A 21,788-nucleotide genomic window follows, 5' to 3' on the forward strand; every position below is an offset into this window, starting at 1 on the left:
ATGTTTCCTGTGCTGTCGAGTCAGGCCCACAGCCGTATACCACTTGCCATGTGGATCTGTGTGGCTCTCTGCACCCACAGAGGTGCAGATCCTGCCCATTCACTCCAGCCACTGAAGTCCTTGTACCCACAGGGCTGTGGCAGTTCACCGACTCTTTCTCAAGTGGGAGGAGGATGCTCCTTTCCTCTGTGCTAACCCCGGTAGAGGACCCTCTTGCAGGTTGCTTAAGTCCCACAGAGTTAGAGAACTGAGTGAAACAACTGTAATCTGTACACAGGCCTTTATTCTCCTGTGGTTGCTGGTGTGGCTATGTGAGGGGAGGTTAAGACCAGAGGTCATGCTGTTTCTATAACCCTCACCCCATTCCACCTTCAGGCCTGTTTCTGGGACTCTCTGCAAGACTCTTTCTTTCCCTGCAGGGCTTCTGTGCTGGCTGTGCTGTGCATCTACCCCTGAAACCAGAGTCCACTAGACATGTGTATGCAACCTCAGTTGTAGTTAGGATTCAAAAGTTCCAACACCCTCCAGAAGCCTCCTCAACTCCCAAGTAAATCAATTAATAAAAATAGGTACCAGGGATATAGTATGCTGCCCCTCTTCACCTGAGCAGAGGCAGGAAATCAGAGTGGGTAAGAGTGAGCTGTGGAGCCAGACGGTCTGGGTTCACAGCCAGTGATGAGCTATGAACCTGGGGCAAAGGCCTTAAACCCACTGGGCCTCAGTTCCCTCATCTGTAAAATGGGGATTTAATAACCATACCCATCTCATTCAGATGGTGAAAGTTTAAAAGAATAAACGGCTTTCTAAGGCAGGACTTGAGGGCTTTCCATATATACTGCCAGCATTTATTCAGCACATAATGTATTCCGACCCTGGCGTTTGACATGGGATATCACATTGAATCTGGATAACACACTGTGAAGATATTTTGTCCGTATGAGGAAACAAGCACTGGAAAGTATAAGTAACTCACTCAAAGAAGCCTGCATTCAAATCCAGGTTATCCCGGGTCTAGTATCTGTACTTCTTCTACTGGGCAGTTTCACGTCCTCTAAACATCTGGGATTCTAGGATGTTCGAGAGTAGTTTGCTTCTACATCTCTTAAAGTCTGGTCTGGAACCATTTGACAGTAGTTATAATAACACATATTTGTAAGAGACAGCTTCTTGCTGAAGTTGCGGGGGGGTGGCTACTGACATATGTTACAATTATTATAAAACAAGTAATTATCTGAATGATGCTTTTGGGTTGCATTAAACAATATTCAATACAAATTCTGGTTTCACCAGCTTTTGCCTGTCAGATGTTCTCTATTTTTAAAAATAGCAGGCGCAAATATCTTAGTATGTGTGAATTTTCATAATAGGAATTTGTTCCTTGACATTGTTGCTTTAAGATTATTTTGGTGGATAGCTGAAAACGTTTCTTACTTGTGCTTGTATTTCTCTAGGCGTGGTCGTTCCTGGTATGTACTTTAACTTTCCAAGTAGTTAAATTATTGTAATTCAATATGTTACATTAATTAGAAGTGGTTAAGAACATAACTAAAAAAAAAAGATCCAAATGAACCAGTTGGAATTGCTAACAATTCATGATCCAACCAGTTAGAATAGAATAATGCTATATCCTTCTGTTGACGGAGTCCAAAAAACAGAAAATTTCTGGATCAGACACAGCTGTTGTTTTTAGTGTTGTCTTTAGCTGACAAAAGTAAACTGGTTTCTAAATTATTGTTGCACATTTTGTTCCCGAGATTTTAAAAATTTATGATCCTTTCTGCTAATTACTTCTACTGAATGTTGGTCCTCATTTAGTTTCACAAATCTGGACCTTTTTTTCCTATTGCATTTATAAAATGTTTTCAATGGAGGATGGATAGGTCAATTTTAGATGCAATTTAAAGTAGATGCACCTGGTTGGATTGTGGATGATTGTCCTTCATTTGTTTGTGATGTGTGATTATGCATGAATTTAATTTCAAGCTGTGATGATTGATAGTTAGAGAACTTGGAATAAATACACAGTTGCCGTGACTGTAAACATCTGCACTGTGCCAGAAGGAAAAGGTAAATTTCTGAAGATATCATTTATCTTTGGTATTGTTTTTATCATTGTTGTTTTCCTGAAAAAAGTCTAGTTAAGCAATAAAAACTAATTTAGTTTTTGTGTAGAAACAGTCCCAAACAACTGAGGAGCAGCTCTACAAGGTTAAAACGACAGGCTTGAAAATTATTTAAAGCAAAAGCAAAATTATTCAATTGAACATGGAGTGATGTCTTGGACTAACCATGCCTAAAAAACTACACTACTCTTTGCCAAAGTGAAATATACCACAATCAGATCATCAGGGCGGTTCCCACCAGAGCTGAAGCAACAATGGAAAAAGAATGACAGCCCTAATCAATGTTTAAAGCCATGGAGAATGTTTCAACACAGAGTTAAATTGTTGGATAAGTTTATGTTTTAGGAAGTTACTAAAGATGACAAAACCACGGGAAATCTGCTTACACTCATAGGGAGTTGTACCTATAGGTGTCTGAAATCAGTTGGCATTACTGCTCAGTAGAACTCCTTTCCATAACATCCCACAGATTAGCTCTCTTATCCTGACGACCTGTCAGGGAGTGCCGTTCCCTCAGTTCAGATTTTCACTCAAGGCTGAGATGAAGGTGGATCAGACGCTACACTGGGCAGGGTCCTAGTGGACCGAAGGAGGCGATTGCGGCAGGAAAGTGGAGTATCCCTTGCATTTCAACCCAGAATAATGGATGGGAAACAGCGCTGCAAGCATGTTGCGGACAGAGCTAGGCTTCCTCCAGCGTCCTGCCCACCTTTTGCTTTGATTTTGTTTTTACTTTGTTTTGATAAAGTCACTCCTTATAAGCAGGGTGGTCAGTAATCCACAGAATGCATGATTTCTAGTGAGATCATCAACATGTTATTCTTTGTTAGCTTCTCCTCCTTTTTCTCAACTAGACTATGTGGTGGGTTCAATGATCTTTTATCATAAACCTCCGTTGATCTAGAGCTTTACGGTCTGCCTCCTCCCAGCAACCAAGGGATTTACATATTATTTATTATCCTTTTCTTCAAGTGAGGAAACTGAGCACAGAGAAGGTGAACAACACAGGTAGTACACGTGAGAGCACTTGACTTTGAGTTTGGTGTTCTCTGCACAGGGCTTGGACTGCTCTTGTTGCCCACGAACTTTAAAACAAAGGAGTTACTTGAATGGCAAAACCCATGCACTCTGTGCATAGTATCTTACTTGTGGTTTATAAAGGGTTCCAGAGCAGGTTGCAAGATTTCATGAGAGGCAGGCATTCTTTATTGCTGGCGGTTGCTGTCCATATCCTGTGACATTCTTTAGGTCCTAGTAACTTTTGGAAAGTATTTGAAAGGTGTGAAGTGATATACCTGGAGACTTTGGTTTCATAGCTACTAAGGAGAGTGTTATGTCCAAAGGAATATATATATATATATATATATATATTTTTTTTCTTTTTGAGGAATATTAGCCCTGAGCTAACATCTGTTGCCAATCCTCCTCTTTTTGCTGAGGAAAACTGACCCTGAGCTAACATCCATGCCCATCTTCCTCTACTTTATGTGTGGGATGCCTACCACAGCATGGCTTGACAAACATTGTGTAGGTCCACACCCAGGATCCGAACCAGCCAACCCCGGGCTGCCAAAGTGGGACGTGTGAACTTAACTTCTGTGCCATCAGGCTGGCCCTGCTCCAAAGGAATAGAACTCAGATCTCAGATCTTTACCTCTATGAGAGGTGCTCTAAATGTTGGATTTTGAAAGTTAGCTTTGGAAGACTTCATTAATCCATGGTACATTTCCTGAAATCCATAAATCACAGCATTTGTTTCCTCTGGAGTTGAATGTTTTCTTTATTCAACTTCCTTTCATTCCCTTCTGAGGCTTGAACTTGAGAACTCCCCCAAAATCTCCCTAATATTCGTTAGTGTTATACACTTAACTATGTGCCCCCATTTGCTCACCTGTAAGTACAATTAAGAGACTAACATATTTGTTAGAATGTTAGGGCACCATTACAAAAGAAGGAAAACAGGTGTGTAATTTCTTTTACATTATCTGGCTTCATTAAGAAATTACATGTTTCCAGGGAACCAAATTGTATCCTTTTAAGCTCCAAACTAAAAAACAACTAAACCTTTTAACCATTTTATCTAGAAACATTTAAAAAATGTTCTTACCTCTAAAAATACCCAAACAACAACTTCTTATTCACTTAAAAAAAAAAAAAGAATGTTTTAAACATATGGAAACTTTAAAAAATGACTCCATCGTCACTAGTTATGCAAGTTATTAAGCTGAGCTCTAATGTACTAATACCCTGAGAATTGGGGAGCTGTGGGATTGTTGGCCCCATTCTAAAGGACCCCCCTGACTTTGTATTTTTAGTTTCTGTATTAATTAGGGTTACCAGAGAAACAGAACCGTTTGTGTGTGTGCACGTGCACAAGAGAGGAGATTTTTAAGGAATTGGCTCATGCAATTATGGAGGCTTGGCAAATCCAAAATCTGCAGGGTAGACTGGCAGAGTTACAGTTCAAGTCCAGAGGTGACCTGCTAGCATAATTCCCTCTTCTTTTTCTATTAAGGCCTCCAACTGATTGGCTGAGGCCCACCACATCATGGAGGGTAATCTGCTTGACTCAAAGTCTACTGACTTAAATGTTCATCATATCTAAAAATGCCTTCAGAGAAACATCTAGAATAATGTTAGACCAAATATCTGGGTACTGCAGCCTAGCCAAGTTGACACATAAAATTAACCATCTCCATTTCTAATGTGTGTTTTTAAACAGTCTTCCTGTCCCTTCCTTTATTGTCCAGCTGTCACTTGACATTTCTTGAGGCTGAAAACGTAACTTTTCTGAACACTCCACTCCACTCCTTCTCATTTGTTGCCTTGAATACGGAGAGACCAGAACACCCAGTTGATTTAAATTCCTTTTAAAGTAAGAGACTCAGCATGAAGGTGAGAGGCACTCACTCTCCAAAGAAAGTGCCTGAGCTTTAGTAAATAAACTTTATGTTGTTTTTCACTCTGGGTTTTTCAACTGATGGTTCCCCATTGTAGTTGAGTTAGCAAGACTTGTGATTCCCTTTTCAAAAATATTTCAAGGTGAGGCTGTGCCTGGAGCCTAGTAAACAAACAACACCACGGGGACCACTTGTTTAGGGTTCTGTTGGTTAATGTTAGTTGTCTGCTTTTTTTTCTTTTTCAATTCAATGTGTTGGTGGTGAAATTAGAGCCTAAACAGATAGTAAGAGACTTGCCAACCTTGTTACAAGTTTCATTTCCAAGAAAGACTGGAGGCTTTTGTTTTGGTTTGTTTTGCCTACCTTTATTTTGTTACTTGGGTTTTTAAACACTAAGCTCCCAAATGCATTGAGGTCAGGATCATTTTTAAAAAAGGAATTCAGAAGGGAGACACCCGGCCCCCCCATCCTGGTCCTGCAAATTAGATCGCTTACTGAAGCCACCTCTGCAATTTGAAACTCAGCCCATTTTTCACAAATGCCGCATCTCCTGCTTTGAGAAGACCCCTAAGGACTTCTCATCATAGACGCTAGAGAAACCAGTGCAGCCAATGCACCACGTTGGATTTAGGTCTTAATGCCTTTTGCAGGAAATGTTTGGAAGGGACATTGTGTACATCTGAGTCATGCTTAAAGGACAGCACACCTTTATCCCATATTCACACATCACATGGCTCTTTCTACAGATGGCGTGATCAACATGAGCATTCCCATTGTACTGCCTGTCTCTGAGGATGAAAAGAAGCGGTTGGAAGGGTGCAGCAAGATCGTCTTGACACATGGTGGACGGAGGGTGGCTATCTTACAAGACCCTGAATTCTATGAAAATAGAAAAGAGGAGTATTGCTCCCGTGTGTGGGGGACAACATGTGCAAAACACCCCCATATCAAAGTAAGTTGCAAAATCTTTGGAAAGGCTTTCTTGATCCCTTTCAACTTAGGACAAAAATAATTCCTTTTAATTCCTTCCCAAATGACTTAGGAAAACCGAGGTTACATGGAAGAATGCATTTCTAAGGGAGGTTTTGCAGGCCTTGCCTTGGAGATCTTTTTAGAAAGAGGCAAAGAAATGTCTTTGTGTTCGAGGCCTGATCTAGATGACATCTTCAGTCCTGGGCTCTTGTGATGGCTGTTGCCCTCAGCTCAATGGGAAACAGCTGGACTGGGTGGAGAATTTAGTCAAGCATTATGAATAGAGGACCAAAATCATAGTCATAGCTATGCACAAAACTATAGCCAGAGCTTGCAGCCTTGCTTATCTTGAAAATTCACAGGGAAAGTCAATTTCTTCATACAGCATGGGTCCAACCAACCACTGGAAAGAGACACAGAGTTTATTCTCTGTGGCCAGTGTTTGGGGGGGGGGGGGGGGGCGGTCATTGACATCCTTTGGGTAAACAAACATCAGCACAGATAGTGGCTGAGTTTCCAGAGGGAAGATACCACATTTTCATCAGTGGATATTTTTAAGATTGAAAAGTGTGTTTACCTGATTAGGATTATTTTGAGGCTATCCTCCCTGAAGGCAGAATAGACTAAAACTCCTCAGATTCCTTCACAGCTTCTAATTGCTTTTGGTGACGGTGTGGGACTGGAGGGTATTAACGGAATTGCTGGTAGCGGTTCATTTCCCATAAAGAAAAATATGTGAAATTGAATGCAAAAACATTCATTCAAGGTTAGAGCATTAGGGTTGAAATTTAAAGATATGTACTGCTAATTTGACTTGTCACATTCCCTAGTCAGAATAACTAACTTTCAGAAAGTTCACAGGATTAGAGAACAGTTGAAAGCCCTGGAGACTCTAGAAAACACATCCTCTCTCTGGGCTCACTTTCTTCATTTATAAAAAGAAGGGGCGGGGGGCCAGCCCCGTGCCCGAGTGTTTGGGTTTGCGCTCTCCACTTCGGTGGCCCGAGGTTACGCCAGTTCAGATCCTGGGCGTGGACATGGCACTGCTCATCAAGCCATGCTGAGGTGGCATCCCACATGCCACAACTAGAAGGACCCACAACTAAAAAAATACACAACTATGTCCTAGGGGGCTTTGGGGAGAAAAAGGAAAAAACAAAATCTTTAAAAAATAATAATAAATAAATAAATGGAAGGGGCCAGACTCAAAATAACTCCGAGATCTCTTCCAGGCCTGTGACCCTGTAAAACGGATGTTTGAATAAACCTGTCTGAACCTGTCAGGCAAAATTATTTTTTGTTTTGTTTTTTTCAGTTGTGGAATGTTGCAATGTAGGAAGGGGTTTTTAAGGTCCCTGGCGGTGGCCTCTGAACACAAGAAGTCAATGGGCAAGCAAAGCAGCTTTTCATTTATTGGACACAACTCCCCATCCTTCAGATAAGCATCTTTAATCTTAACGCACATCCGGCTCAGGGCCATCTGAGCAATTTCTCTCCCAGAGGCTGGCAGACAGTCCTTGAAATTGCTTGACACTGACTGAGAGCTACTTGAGGAATTGTGTTCTGGGCCTTAATTATGCCTCTGATTCACTCCTTTACTGATCGTAATCAGATAGGTTTGGAATTTTATCTTCACTCAGTGACTTAAAGAATAGTGGCTTTTCATCATGACAGCTCAGATATTTCTGCTTTTTGGGCCTAACATCCATGTACACATGATTATCACTAACAGAAAAAAAAAACTAAGGAAGCTCTTAAGCAATTATTTCTTTTCATCTTGTCTTGCAACATGTGTTGGCAGTTGGAGCTCAGAATTTTTTTAGAATCCAGGAAGACTGGTGGTATAACTTGGGGCCTGGACGATGCAGTCAGTGACTCTATACCGATAGGTCATTAGAGGGACTCTATCAACATCCCCAGTGAGCCAATGGTGAGAAATGGGCTGTAGATAACCAGAGAGAGAAAGTCACTCACCCTGTGTACACTACACTTGGAGAGTTGAAGGTTGTGACTACCAGACACACGACACAGGTTTTATTGGGAAAAGAACTCTTCATTGCACTTTTTTTTAGCATCTTGAAATTCACAGTAATATTTCATTATGAGGGTTTTTTAGAACCTCAAACCTTCCAAAAGTAATTCCTTCCGAAAGTAATCATGGGCCTTCTTGTATTTCCATGTGGCACTGGGAGAAATATTTGCATGGAAAATTGTTAAAAGTCACCAAGGAAATCGTCTGCCTCTGTTGCATAGCTCCTCACTGAAGTCACCTTGACCTCCCATTTAGGTCATCCCAACCCTTTCTCTTGAGTCACTAATGTGGAATCACGTGATATGATCGCAGATGAAATCATGATGGGGAGCAGGTGAAACTTGTACAAACAATGCTTAGCGGGTCCTGTTGCTTTTCATTCATGGCTTTCAAAGCTATTCCAAACAGTAATTATTTTTCACAATGCTCTTGTGAAGTAGCTAAGAATCATTACTCCCATTTTACAGATGTAGAAACCAAAAGAACAGAGTGGAGAATATATATGCATTTATATTTAGCTCTGCAATGAAGACCCTATGATCAATTAGATCAACAGAAACACTTGGGGAGCTTTAAAAGTTACTCATGACTGGGGGCTGGCCTCGTGGTCTAGTGGTTGAGTTCGTGCACTCCACTTCGACAGCTCGGGGTTCACGGGTTTGGATCCTGGGCATAGACCTACACACTGCTCATCAAGCCATGCTGTGGCGGCGTCCCACATACAAAGTGGAGGAAGATTGGCACAGATGTTCACTTAGTGATAATCTTCCTCAGTGAAAAGAGGAAGATTGGCAGCAGACATTAGCTCAGGGCCGATCTTCCTTACAAAAAAAAAACAAATTACCCATAACTGGATCCTACACTTACAATTCATATTTAATTGGAGTGAGGTCAGTTCTGGGGGTTGGGGCTTTTAAAACTCCCTGTGACTCTGATGTACCCTGAAGGTTGAGAACCACAGCATTAGATAATTGTCTGGAGTCGTTCCTTCCATGACTCTGCTTGAATAGATCCTGCAAGCACCTCACGCTCAACGTGTGCAACCTCTCCCCAGCCTGTTTCCCGTCCCGTGACCCCTAGCGCAGTGAACAGCTCCACCATCCAAATGGTGGCCCATGTCCAGAACCTGGATCTCATTCTTGCTTCTTTCTTCTCCCTTGTTCATTCAATCACCAAGTCCTGATGAGTCTGTCTCCCAGGTATTGCTTGAATGGGTTCACTTCTCTTCTGTTCCAGCTTGGGCCGGGACATTTCATTTCTTCCTTGTCCTTTGTCTTACTCCCTTCTGATCTTTTCACCATTATTCAGCTAGAGAAAACTTTATTTTGGAACTCCTTTATAAAGATATGACTTCATATTATCACCTCTCGCCACCACTATCAACATATTCTCTCCTCCAGTCATTCTCAGCAGGTCATTATATCATCCTCTCTCTTAATTTTGCACATGGTAGTCCCTCAACCCTAGGGCACTGTACCTTCCACCCCTGCCTCCTCACCTTCTCTGCTACTCCTTTCCTCCTTTAAGCAGTTGGCCCTACTCCTATGACCCATAAGCCTGACTGGGTACCCCGTCTTTGTCCTCCCAGAGTGCTTTGCCTTGTCCTGTGCACACCTGTCCCATGATATTCTTCCCCATTTACTCTTCTGTCAATCCACTCAGACTGCCAAACCAACAGATCCAGGACCACATCTAGATCCATCTTGTTTACCATCAAGCTCCCAGCAGCAAGCCCGGCGCCTAGTGCATGAGTGCTGACCGGATGGAGGAGGAATGGAAGATTCTCCTGAAGGCACTGCTGAAATATCAGCATGGAGACCACTGATGAGAGGGAGTGGGGGCAGTGGGAAGAAAACCCTGGTTTGGAGGAGTCCTAGATTTGGCTCCTGGCTTTCTTAAGGCAGCTATGTGCACTTGAACTCAGCCACTTCCTCTCTGTAAAACTGCCTTCTCATCTGAAAATGGGGGCATTACGTGCACGTGACCTACAGGTTCCTTACAGCTCCAGAATTCCGTGACTATGATAGATATCACAGAAATGCATATATATTCTCCACCTGTGTCACGTGTTATTCTTCTCCTCAATTCTGTTCTCTGAACCCTTTCAGCATGACCTTGTATTCCTGAACCCACCATTGCTTACCTTCTTTCTTGTTTCTTTCCCTTCTCTCTTCTCCCCTTTTCATTCCCACCTCTGCACCTTCCCACCCTTAGCTGCTCCTTTCTTTCCAGTTTGCACATTCCATGTTCCTCTCCACATTGTTTCTTTCCAGTCTTCCTCTCCTTGCCCTCTTTGAGCTGATTTACCATAGCTTCCTTAGTCTTCATCCTTGTGTTTAAGCTCATCCTTCCCTTCTTTTTGCATTCCTGTTGTCTGTGATTCCGGGCCCAACTCCCCTTTCACTACTTCACTATCCTCCCTTAGAGCCTAATCCTCACTCCCCTCTGTGCGTCCAGTTCTGCAAACTCTCTAGCTGTGCAAGCTCTCTTGCCTGCCTTTGGCAGGAGGCTTGGAAGGAGGTTGGGACTTCTAGGCCACAAAGCCCTGGGAAATTAGGCAGAGCCACTGGACCTCCCTTCCTGATAGCTGGACCACAGTTCTGGGGACAGTTGGACCATCTTGGGGAGAGAGATGCCTTTTGTCTCTTGCCATCCCAGAAAGGCCAAAAGCATCGTTTCAGCATTGGTCTTCAAACAGACACATTTTTAGGCTGGGTAGTGAAGGAAATTGGTTCACTGTTGCCTTCACCCACAGAACAATAGAGGGTGGACCCCTAGCATCCAGAATGAGTTACTGCACTCCCAGGGATTTGGGGTCTTAAGTCTTTCAAAATTTATCTGTGGTCTAACTCTAAACAAGGAGGAGAAAGTAAATGTATAGGTATGGGTATTTGACAACGTTCTTGGTGAGTGATTTTCCTGAGCACAGAGTGTACAAAGGGGGCCATGAAAACATAACCAAATTCCTTGCACAATCACCCTCTCTCTACCCAGGGTTTCCCAACCATAGTATTATTGACCTTTGGGCTGGATGATTCTTTGCTATGGGGGCTGTCTCGTGCAATGTAGGATATTTTGTAGCCTTCCTGACCTCTATACACTAGATGCCAATAGAACACCCATCCCTGCTCCAGTCTTGACAATTAAAATTGTCTTCAGATGTTGTCAAATGTCACCAGGAGAGTCAAAATTGCCCTCTGTTGAGAACCATGGCTCATTCCTTGAACCCCTATGGAATGCAAGTCATTGTAAACCCCAATATCTGGCCATGACAGGGAATGTGAACCAGGGGTTTGCCATCAACCCCTTCATCAGTCAGCTTTCTCTCCCCTGCTCTCGCCTCCCTCTCTTCTGATGATGTTTCCCATGGCCACATTGTTCTTGGACAATGTAAAAGGCAGGGTTATGGAATTAGATGAGGGGAAGGATTGTGAACTGTTATTTGACTGAGGCAAAGACTTTCTGCAATGTTTGTCTCAAGGGTTGAGGGGAGACACTGGCTGTGAGATAAGTTGTAATTGATTGCACTGCAATATCATATGGAATGTATCTAAGTTTAGAGAAAAACAAAGGTTGTCATGTTTCCTTTTTTTCCCCCAAGTTTATTGAGATATAATTAACATATAACATTGTATAAGTTTAAGGTGTACAACGTGGAGACCCTGATTAGATGCCACAAAGGAGGTGGCAATACCTTAACCATATGTGTGTTGTCAGGCCCAAGGGCCTCTTCCATCCTTGTCAAGGGGAGTGCTAACCTTCTCTCCTTTCATCCAACTGTCATGTTTTTCTTTTTTTATTACTTTGACCATTCTTCACACCAGGCTCACCTCTAACATTTGTGGGGCCCAGGGCAAGAATACAAACGTAAGCCCACATACCATATTTAAAAGTTACATACCTAACTAACAAACTGTTAAATAAAATATGTCTTATCCTTCTACTTTGACAACTATGCTTTGATAATTATCTGGAAGGCCAGGTTCAAATTTAGACTTCTTGGCTCTGCACCAGAATATGGTAGTGTGTCAACAGTTGGTCTTGACCTGCAGCCAAGCTCTCCTTCTCTTTCCATGCTTGACCTTGTCCCATGCCATGAGGGTCCTCTGGATCATCTGTGGGCACCCCAGGCTGGATGTATGAACTCTACCCACAGCCCCTGCAGATGCCACTCGCTTGACCAGTCCTAAGAATTAGGACCACCCTGGGCATGTGGTCCACCGTGGGGAGATGAGGTTTTCCCACCCCATCAGCCAGCTCAGGGCTGACTGGGCAGGGAATTCCAAAGTCCTGGTTTCACAGATCATGGTCAAGAGAGTAGATGCCGATTCTGGGTAGGCCTGCCCGCAAAGGGTTTCCTTGCCCTGACAGGAGGAGCACAACCCAAGGGGGCCAGAGTTGGGCCAAATGAAGTGTGGGACACTGTGCCGATGGTTCTTTCTAAAGGTCTCCATGCTTTTTGTTCCTCACTTACCTTTTTCCTGAAGTCACTTGTTCAACTGAGACTGGGTATTGAAAAGTGAGGGTATTAATATTAACCTCAGTGAAATGCTCAGTGAGTGAAAAATAGGTCTTATCTATCAATCTATCTAGGCAAAAAACTTATAATCTAAAATCTACCATCTTAACCATTTTTAAGTGTACCGTTCAGTAGTCTTTAGTATATTCATATTATTGTGAAACAGATCTCTAGAACTTTTTCATCTTGCAAATATGAAACTCTACACCAATTAAACTCCCCTTCCTCTTCCCAAGCCCCTGATAACAACCATTCTATTTTCCATTTCTATGAATTTGACTATTTTAGATACCTTATATAAGTGGTATGATACAGCATTTGTCTTTTTGTGACTGGCTTATCTCACTTAGCATAATATCTTCAAGGTTCATCCATGTTGTAGCCTGTGACAGAATTTCCTCTGTTTTTAAGGCTGAATAATATTCTGTTGTATATATATATATACAACTTCCATTGTTTATCCATTCCTCTGTTGATGAACATTTGGGTTGCTTCCATCTCTTGGCTAATGTGAATAGTGCTGCTTTGAACACGGGTGTGCAAATCTCTTTGAGACCTTGCTTTCAATTCCTTTGGATATATACCCAGAAGTGGGATTGCTGGATCATATGGTATTTGTATTTTCAATTTTTTGAAGAAATTCCATACTGTTTTCCATAGCAGTTGCACCATTTTACAATCCCAACAGTGCACAAGTGTTCTAATTTCTCTACGTCCTTGTTAACACTTATTATTTTCTGTTTTTGATAGTAGCCATCCTAACAGGTGTGAGGTTTGTATTTCTCTGATGATTAGTGATGTTGAGTATCTTTTCATATCCCGATTGCCCATTTGTATACCATCTTTGGAGAAATGTCTATTCAAGTCTTTTGCCCATTTTTAAAATCAGGTTATTTAATCTTTTGTTGTTGAGTTGCAGGAGTTTTTATATATTCTGGATATTAACCTCCTATCAGATATGATTTTCAAATATTTTCTCCCATTCCATAGGTTGCCTTTTCACTCTGTTGACTGTATTCTTTGATTGACAAAAGTTTTCAAGTTTGAAGTAGTCCCATTTGTCTATTTTTTGTTTTGTTGCCTGTGTGCTTTTGGTGTCACATTCAAGAAATCATTGTCAAGTCCAATGTCCTGAAGATTTTCTTCTATGTTTTCTTCTAGGAGTTTTATAGTTTTAGGTCTTACATTTAGGTCTTTAATCCATTTTGACTTAACTTTTGCATATGGTATAATATAAAATAAAATAAGGCTTTGACTTTATTCCTTTGTATGTGGAAATCCAGTTTTCTCAACACTGTTTGTTGAAGAGACTCCTTTCCCCATTGAGTGGCCTTGGCATGCTCAAAGATTATTTGAGAAAAATGGGGTTTTAGCTAATCAGTCTGTGCTTAGCCTTGGATGTAGATTTGGCAACATTTTTCCACTCTTTGGACATTTCCATTTGTTGTTAAAGTAGAGATAACTAAGAAGGACGCTTCTTTTGGGAGTTTTCATAGAAATTGTGCTTAGTGGTAATTAACTGGTAGAAAAAAATTTGTCTGATTTTTTTTCCAGAGCCTCTATTTTGGGTCCTTATTGAAAGTAGTCTAAGATACCTCAGGCTGTATTATGAATATGCTGCAGTGGTTCCCAAAGAGTGATTGACAAAACACTGGGGGTCCCCAAGACCTTTCCACAGAACCCCCAAGCTCAGAACTATGTTCATAATACTAAGACATTATGTGCCTTTTTCAGTGTGCTGACACTGGCACTGCTGGTGCAAAAAACATTGGTGGGTAAAACTGCTGGCACTTCAGACTCGAGACAGTGACAACTGGCTGTGCTCGTATTGTGCCCCTCGCCACCATGCGCTTGCAGTAGAAAGAGTGCCAGCTTCACTAAAGAATATTCTTGATGAAGCTGTAAAAAGGATTATTAAATCCTGACCCTAGAGACCATGTCTTTTTAATAGTTTGTGTGGCAAAATGGGAAGTACACTTTAAACCACTTCTGCCACACACAACAATGTACGATGGTTGTCTCAAGGAAGAGTACTTGTGCGACTGAGCTACAGGAAAAACCAGCCACTTTTTTTCATGGAACACTATTTTTACCTGAAAGCATGACTGATAAACTATGGTTATTCAGACTTGGGCATTTGACAGATATTTTTCAAAATGAACAAAGTGAACCTGTCACTTCAAGGCAAACAACTGAGAGTACTGGTTGCCAATGATAAACTCTGAGCTTTCAAGCAAAAAAATTTTGGAAAGCTTTTATTTACCACAGTGAGTTTGGCAGCTGCCCAATACTTAAAATATTTTCAGATGAGACCAGTAGTGATATTAACAAATGAGGGTTTTTTTAATATCCTAAAATGAAATATTGTCAACCATTGGGAGATTTACAAACTCAGTGAACCAATACTTTCTAATTAAGCAATATATAATGTCACAAAATCATTCATGAGTAAAAGATTAATTCAACGTACAATAGATTTTAACATAAATGAGTATGAAAAGTGTGTTGATATGGTTTCATATTCTGGTGGAATTTACCCTTAAGAAACTAGCAATTGTTGAGTTTTGGTGTAATATTAAAGAATATCCAGAATTATGTAAAGAGGTTATTCAAATATGCTTCCTTTTTCCAACTACCTACACATGTAGTTGGATTTTCTTTATATATTTCAGCCAAAATAACATATTGCCACGGAATAAATGCAGAAGTAAATATGAGAATCCAGCGGCTTTCTATTAAGTCAGACATTAAAGAGATTTTTCAAACATGTAAAACAATGCCTTTTTAATCTTTTTTTGAAAATATTTATTTTTTACTAGAAAACAAAATGTTATTTATGTTAATATTTAATAGGTTTATTATTGTTAGTTTTAAGCAAACTAATAAATACTTTTAAAGTTTCTCAGTTTTAATTTCTCTGATATGGAAAATGATGATAGATATAACCCACATAAACAAGAGCCCTTTGGGGAAGCCTCAATAATCCTTCAGAGTATAAAGGGGTTGAGAGAACAAAAAGTTAGGAATACTATGCTAGAAATGCTGAAGAACTGAAGGCTGTTCTTAAACAGTAACTCAAGATTGGTCCAGAATGAGAAAATTTTTTCCAGATAAAATAGAAATCGATATTAATCACTAACAACTTTAATAATGGTCTTTGTAGATGGTGATGGAAAGTGGGGATTGGCTGGTTGGTGGAGACCTTCAGGTGCTGGAGAGAATAAAGTGGAATGATGGGTTGGACCAATACCGCCTGACACCTCTGGAGCTCAAACAGAAATGTAAAGAAATGAATGCTGGTATGTAGGCTAGCTCTATGCTTTTGTTAATACTCCTTACCATCCTCTGAATACAGAATTGAGGATATCAGGAATCAGTATGTTTATAGTTTTAAAAAGCTGGAAACACCTATCAATATGTCTATTGATATGAACTAGAAATAATTTATAAAGTTGAAGTATATCCATTTGTTGGAATACTATACAGCAGTTAAAAATATGCACTGACATAGAAAGATGCCCAAAGTGTACTTATTAAGCAAAATGTAAATTTCAGAACAGTATATATAGCATAATTTTAGAAAACAAAATAAAATATGTATTTTAAAAACCCTAACCTACTTCGGTGTATAGAAGCAGAAGTCTCTGGCAGCATGTGCACCACAATGCAGATGACAGTGGCTACTTCTTGGGGATGATTTGGACCAAGGGGAGGGGAAGATTTTCACTTTATATATTTTGAAAAATAGAAAAAGTAACGATAGGATTACAGGTGATTTTTATATTCTATTTTTGGCTTTTCTGTATTTCCCAAGTTTTCCGTAATGGATATATATTAATTTATTTCATAACCACAAGGAAAAATTAAGCCTCTCAGGAGTCCATCACTCAGCAGAGTAGTTTGGAAGATTTCTTTAAAGTGAGGGTGAAATACTTTTTACGTCTTTAGATTGTTAAAGTCTTGCACAGGCCCCAGAAAATGTTCCTTGTCATTATCCGCCCCTGGGAAGAGACTGGAGCCGAGTGCAAGAGGACTGATTAATGCCAGCCCCTGCCTGAGCCTTGGTTTGCAGGAAAGGTCCTCACAACAAATGTTTTCATTTCTGAGTCAGGTGCTCCCTTTAGGGCTTCCTGCCTCTGTGTCCTGTCCCTGTCCAAGCAGTCTGGCATTGGTTGGTACCTTTAGAAGAACACCTCTAAAGACCAGGTGGATTTTCCAGCTGATTATCAAAAGCAAGAGAATATGATAAGTGCACTGAACAAGAAACATAGCTGCGTCTTTCCTTTCTCTTCTTGCGGACAAGTGACACTGTGCATTTCTTTGATCTTGGCTTTTATGTGTTCCTTTCCCAGATGCAGTGTTTGCATTCCAGCTGCGCAATCCTGTCCACAATGGCCATGCTCTGTTGATGCAGGACACCCGCCGCCGGCTCCTGGATAGAGGCTACAAGAACCCAGTTCTCCTGCTCCACCCTCTGGGTGGCTGGACCAAGGATGATGATGTGCCCTTGGACTGGAGGATGAAGCAGCATGCAGCTGTGCTTGAGGAAGGGGTTCTGGATCCCAAGTCAACCATCATTGCCATCTTCCCATCTCCCATGTTATATGCTGGCCCCACAGAGGTGAGCAGTTCCCTGAGCTGGGCTATGGGACTCAGAAGTGCAGGCTCAAACTTAGAAGAGCAAATGAGTCTCTGGGATCCTTCTTGCTCATGAGCCGATTCTGGAATCTTCTGGTCTCTCTTCTTCATCCAACTTAATTATCTTTCCATTTAGTATTTGTAAGAATGCTAGAAACCTCAAATCAAACTTGTTATACATTGCCTTTGAGAATATGGAGGTTGGCACGTGAATGAGGTGAACAGTGCAGCTTAACTGGATTATAGGGCAGGTTGTATCTAACCTAATATTCAATTTCCAAAGTTCCAGTTACTCTTAAGTGATTCATCATGCGCTGTGAGCTATATTAGAGAGGAAAGTATGTGTTTAAAAGATTAATGACTCCTTTTCATCATAACACAGTGAGCTTTTCACACAGAGACTTTCTTTGTCCCACTGTACCACCAGTGGAGTAGATTTGAACAAGTTTTCGGGGAGTACAATGAATTGAAAGGGTCTCAACCCTTTGGAATGCCCCAAACTGAGTTTAATAAATTAATTCTCTTCAACTAGATCCAAGTTCCAGGCCCTTAGCTCTCCTCTCCATCCTCTGTACTTCTATCTGAGCTTGAAGAGGGCAATTCATTTTGAAATCCCAGTGTTGTGTTGAACTAGAATCAATGTCTGCATATAATTAGCTCATTATTGGCAGTCAGATAATAAGAGATGTTGGAGTTTGTAATTTGCTTTAAACTCTGATTTATTCTGGAGGGATGAAGTGGACAGTAAAATTCACATAGTTCTGTAGAACAGTAAGATCGGAACATTTCTGGTTCACTAACCTGTTTGGAGAGGATATTGGGAAATACAACCGCAGGTTCGGGGGAGGGGGCGTGATTCTTATCTTAAAACTCCTCTCCTACCCAATGTAACAAAGGCTGAAGAAGAGAGCATGGAGTCTCAGACACCTCACTGACTTTCTTGCAATTATTAGTTGATCCACATCACTGAATTACTTTTAAAGCAGAATAAAGGCATCTCTGTAAACAGGGACCCAAGAGAATTGGTCGGTGATGACCAGCATGTCCCTTATGTAATGTTTCCTAGGTCCAGTGGCACTGCAGGTCCCGGATGATTGCAGGGGCCAATTTCTACATTGTGGGCCGGGACCCTGCAGGAATGCCCCACCCTGAGACCAAGAAAGACCTGTATGAACCCACTCATGGGGGCAAGGTCCTGAGCATGGCCCCTGGCCTCACCTCTGTGGAAATCATTCCATTTCGAGTGGCTGCCTACAACAAAGCCAAAAAAATCATGGACTTTTATGATCCAGCAAGGTAGGTTTTTCAGAAGAAAATTCTTTAATCAGCATCTATACAACTGGAATAATAAGGCAAAATTTTGGCTCTTTGGAAAATTCTCCAGTGCATCTCCACATACTCCTAATTGGAATGAGAGTCCCTTGAAGGCCAAGACCTGGTCTTACATGTTTTGTGTCCCTAAAGTTGTAGCACAGCCCCTTGCATATAGTAGATGGTCCATAAATATTTCTCTTTCAACCTACATTGCTTGAGCGTGCACTGAGTGCCTGGCACATTTAGTGAAAGGAAGTCAATGCAGGAAAAGATTTCGATGAGTCTTTATGGGACATTCACCATGGTAGGAGCTCACAGAAGTAGGCAGAGCAATGAAAGACACTTCCCATGAACAGAGTAGGTACATGGTACATATTGAATGGATAGCTGCCGTTATTTCCCTTTTCTTCTGGAAGTTCCTTTACTGAAGAGTTAGCAAACTGCCCAATTCTAGAAGATGCTACATTTTACAGAAAGAAAAAATGTGCTCTAAGAATCCATAAATGCATTCCAGAAATCTTTGGGGTAGATGTTATTTACCTGCACTGAGTTCTTTGTTGCTACCCTGTGACAGGCACAACGAGTTTGACTTCATCTCAGGAACTCGTATGAGGAAGCTGGCCCGGGAAGGAGAAAATCCCCCTGATGGCTTCATGGCCCCCAAAGCCTGGAAGGTCCTGACAGATTATTACAGGTCCCTGGAGAAGGACAACTAAATGCCCTTCGGCTCCAGAGTTTCTTTCTGAAGTGCTCTTTGATTCCTTTCTCTATTTTTGTGATTAGATGCTTTGTATCCAATTGCTTCTCAATGACTGATTTTAGTGTTTTATAATGAGGGAAAAATTGTGTTTACAATTTAAAGTCAACTTCAAAATATATATAAAATCAAACTGAAGACCAAATCTTAGCAGATAAAAGCAATATTATCATCATTTCAGGATGAAATTAGTTGCATTCTCTACTGCATCTGAGCAGGAAGGTCCCAGATTTCTTAAAGCTTTGACCTTGTGTCTAGTTTACTTGCCAAAAAGTAAAGCATATTTTCCAGCTAAAAGCTTGCCCACCAGCACTCACCCAATGTTGTACACCAGTAATAAAGTAAGTCAGATGAGGAGCCTTTTCTATACATCTGACCAAAAAAAAAAAAAAAAAGATTTCTCACCCTAAATGAAGTGTCTTGACACGTCAAGATTCTTGCTAACATTTCACCCCTTGCCTGTATACAGCCTTACTGCCAATCTCTTCTGTGCTGAAGTATGACTTGACTGGAGAAACCAAATGTGTGAAAATGTGAATTTAATCTCAGATCTATGCAACCTAGTTCTGCCGTGAAAGTTATATTGTCTGATAAGAAAATAAGTCAATGCCCTTCTGTGAATAAGATAACTCCAGTTAATTGGCAACTTTTAATTAAATAGCATAGAGTGCTTTGATGAAAAGATTTGCACCCAGGGCTAGACAATCTGGCAATGTTGTGGAAAGTTGATTTTTCTCCTCTTTGCTGTGGTCATTGGGTCCCATGGAGAGGCTGTGCCTGTTGACTGCAGCAGTGTCTGCTGTAACCAAAAACAATTCACATTAGCAGACTAGCGAGCTGCTGGAACTGGAAAAGACTGCAGAAAACATGGAATCCAACCCTTTCATCTTACAGGTGACCAAACTAAGACGATGCACAAGCACGTGCTTCGTGAGCTGCTGAGCACTATAACAAAATGCAAAACTGGCATTATTAGGAAGTACAGGTGGCACTACAAGAGCATCCAGGCCACTTGACTCCCTGTCCAGTGCCCTGTCTACACTGTACAATACAGGAGCTGGGTCTGATTCCCCTCAACTGCTGAACAAATCTCCTTGAACAGATGGAACTTACAAAGCAGTAAGTGGATGCTGAAAGGTCCCGAGTTTTCTAAACCCAGCTGATTTTACTGCAGTTGAAAAAAATATTGTTCCAAAGACTCATGCTGTTCCGAAACATCCAACCTCTGATGACTTTACTTCCTGGGAGGCAATCTTTTGTACTTCATGCATAATTCCTTGTTGCTAAGGAATATATGAAGAAACAGTACCTTTTGTACATAGATCTCTCTGGAAGAGACAAACTGAAAAGAGAAAACTGTGATTTTTTTCGTATTCTCAGTTTTTTTAAAAAAACGCTAATCTTAGCCAATGAAAGTTCTTTTGAGAATAAATTACATACAATGGCCACAGCAAAGTCTAACTGTCTTTAATAGCTTAGTGCCTGTATTCATTTGATCGGAGGTACTCATTACTGCCTTTTTTTAAAACAGCGTATTTATTGAAAACATGAGATGCAGTGCCTTAACCAATATATTTAGTGATTTTTTAATATATTTAAAACTGTTCTGCTCTAGGACCACACTTAATGACAAATGATCATCTCTATGTACAACCGATGCTTGTTCTTATTTTAATAAATTTCTCAAAACAAAGGCTGAGTCGTTTCTGCCTGTCACACTGAGTGTGGGTTGACCACATGACTGTTGAGGGCTTTGTGACTTTGTATAATTGGAGAGAAACAGCAGTAGCTTTCTTTGACCGTAATTAAGAGGCTGTTGCCCTTGTTTGTGTCATTTTTCAAACTGTGCTGTAGGTGTGAGTGACACGTGGCCTCAGCCAAGCACTACAGTGATATTTTCAGAGTTGCTGGGGGTCCTCAAGGACCTCACCCCAGGATTTCACTGCATGAGGATCTGACCTGTCGTTTTTTCTTTTTTCTAACTTGTTCCCCTTTTCTCAGTGACCCCAAGGAGTTGCACCAGCAGCGTTGGGAGCAGTTGTGTTTTTTGCCCCACAGCAACTTCTGTACCTCCGCTAATCTCTGCGGTTGCTACTTTTCTATGCAGAAAGGATCTAACCTGTTTCCACCCATGCTTTCAGGCAGGCCTGCAGTTTTGGTTTTTTTCCTCCGTGAGTGCCTGCCTCCTTTTTGTCCTAAAGGCTTCATGGAAGTTTTTCTATTGGTCCTCACTTCAAATAAAACTTGTATAATAGCCAACTCACAGCCACCACTTGTTGCCCCTCCCTCTTTCTCCCCAGAGGCTTGCTGGCTCCTAGTGACAATTAGCAGGACAAAAAAAGGGCAGGAAATGTGTAAGTCCTATGAAGACGTAAGTGGTGCTGAGGGAGCATGCCAAACTGTACGGGGCAGTGTGAGAGAATCCTGGAAAGGCATATGTAAATCATTGGGTCAGATAACGGCAGACTTACAAATATATCAACACTTATGTCAGCCACAAGATTTCTTTCCAACCCCTATTCCCTGCAAGAAG

At 41.2% G+C, this 21,788-nt stretch overlaps 1 protein-coding gene and 1 non-coding gene across 3 annotated transcripts in view; one reads left to right on the plus strand and one right to left on the minus strand.

The window, feature by feature from the left end:
• PAPSS2 (3'-phosphoadenosine 5'-phosphosulfate synthase 2) overlaps nt 1–20,954 on the plus strand; it is a 79,180-nt gene extending 58,226 nt beyond the window's left edge. Inside the window, exons 8-13 of one of the 2 annotated variants that reach the window (XM_046654466.1) lie at nt 1,452–1,466; nt 5,770–5,975; nt 15,710–15,845; nt 16,899–17,167; nt 18,251–18,480; nt 19,073–20,954. In XM_046654466.1, coding sequence (XP_046510422.1) covers nt 1,452–1,466; nt 5,770–5,975; nt 15,710–15,845; nt 16,899–17,167; nt 18,251–18,480; nt 19,073–19,214 — 998 coding nt within the window. In that variant the 3' untranslated portion in view covers nt 19,215–20,954. The remainder of the gene's footprint in view (nt 1–1,451; nt 1,467–5,769; nt 5,976–15,709; nt 15,846–16,898; nt 17,168–18,250; nt 18,481–19,072) is intronic. The other variant, XM_046654467.1, reaches the window with a different exon arrangement.
• LOC124236536 (U6atac minor spliceosomal RNA) lies at nt 11,682–11,807 on the minus strand. Its single transcript, XR_006887771.1, has one exon. It is a non-coding gene; the product is annotated as a U6atac minor spliceosomal RNA (small nuclear RNA).
• Nucleotides 20,955–21,788: the final 834 nt, after the last annotated feature.

Source organism: Equus quagga, chromosome 2 (genome assembly GCF_021613505.1).
Source record: "Equus quagga isolate Etosha38 chromosome 2, UCLA_HA_Equagga_1.0, whole genome shotgun sequence".
Lineage (NCBI taxonomy): Eukaryota > Metazoa > Chordata > Mammalia > Perissodactyla > Equidae > Equus > Equus quagga.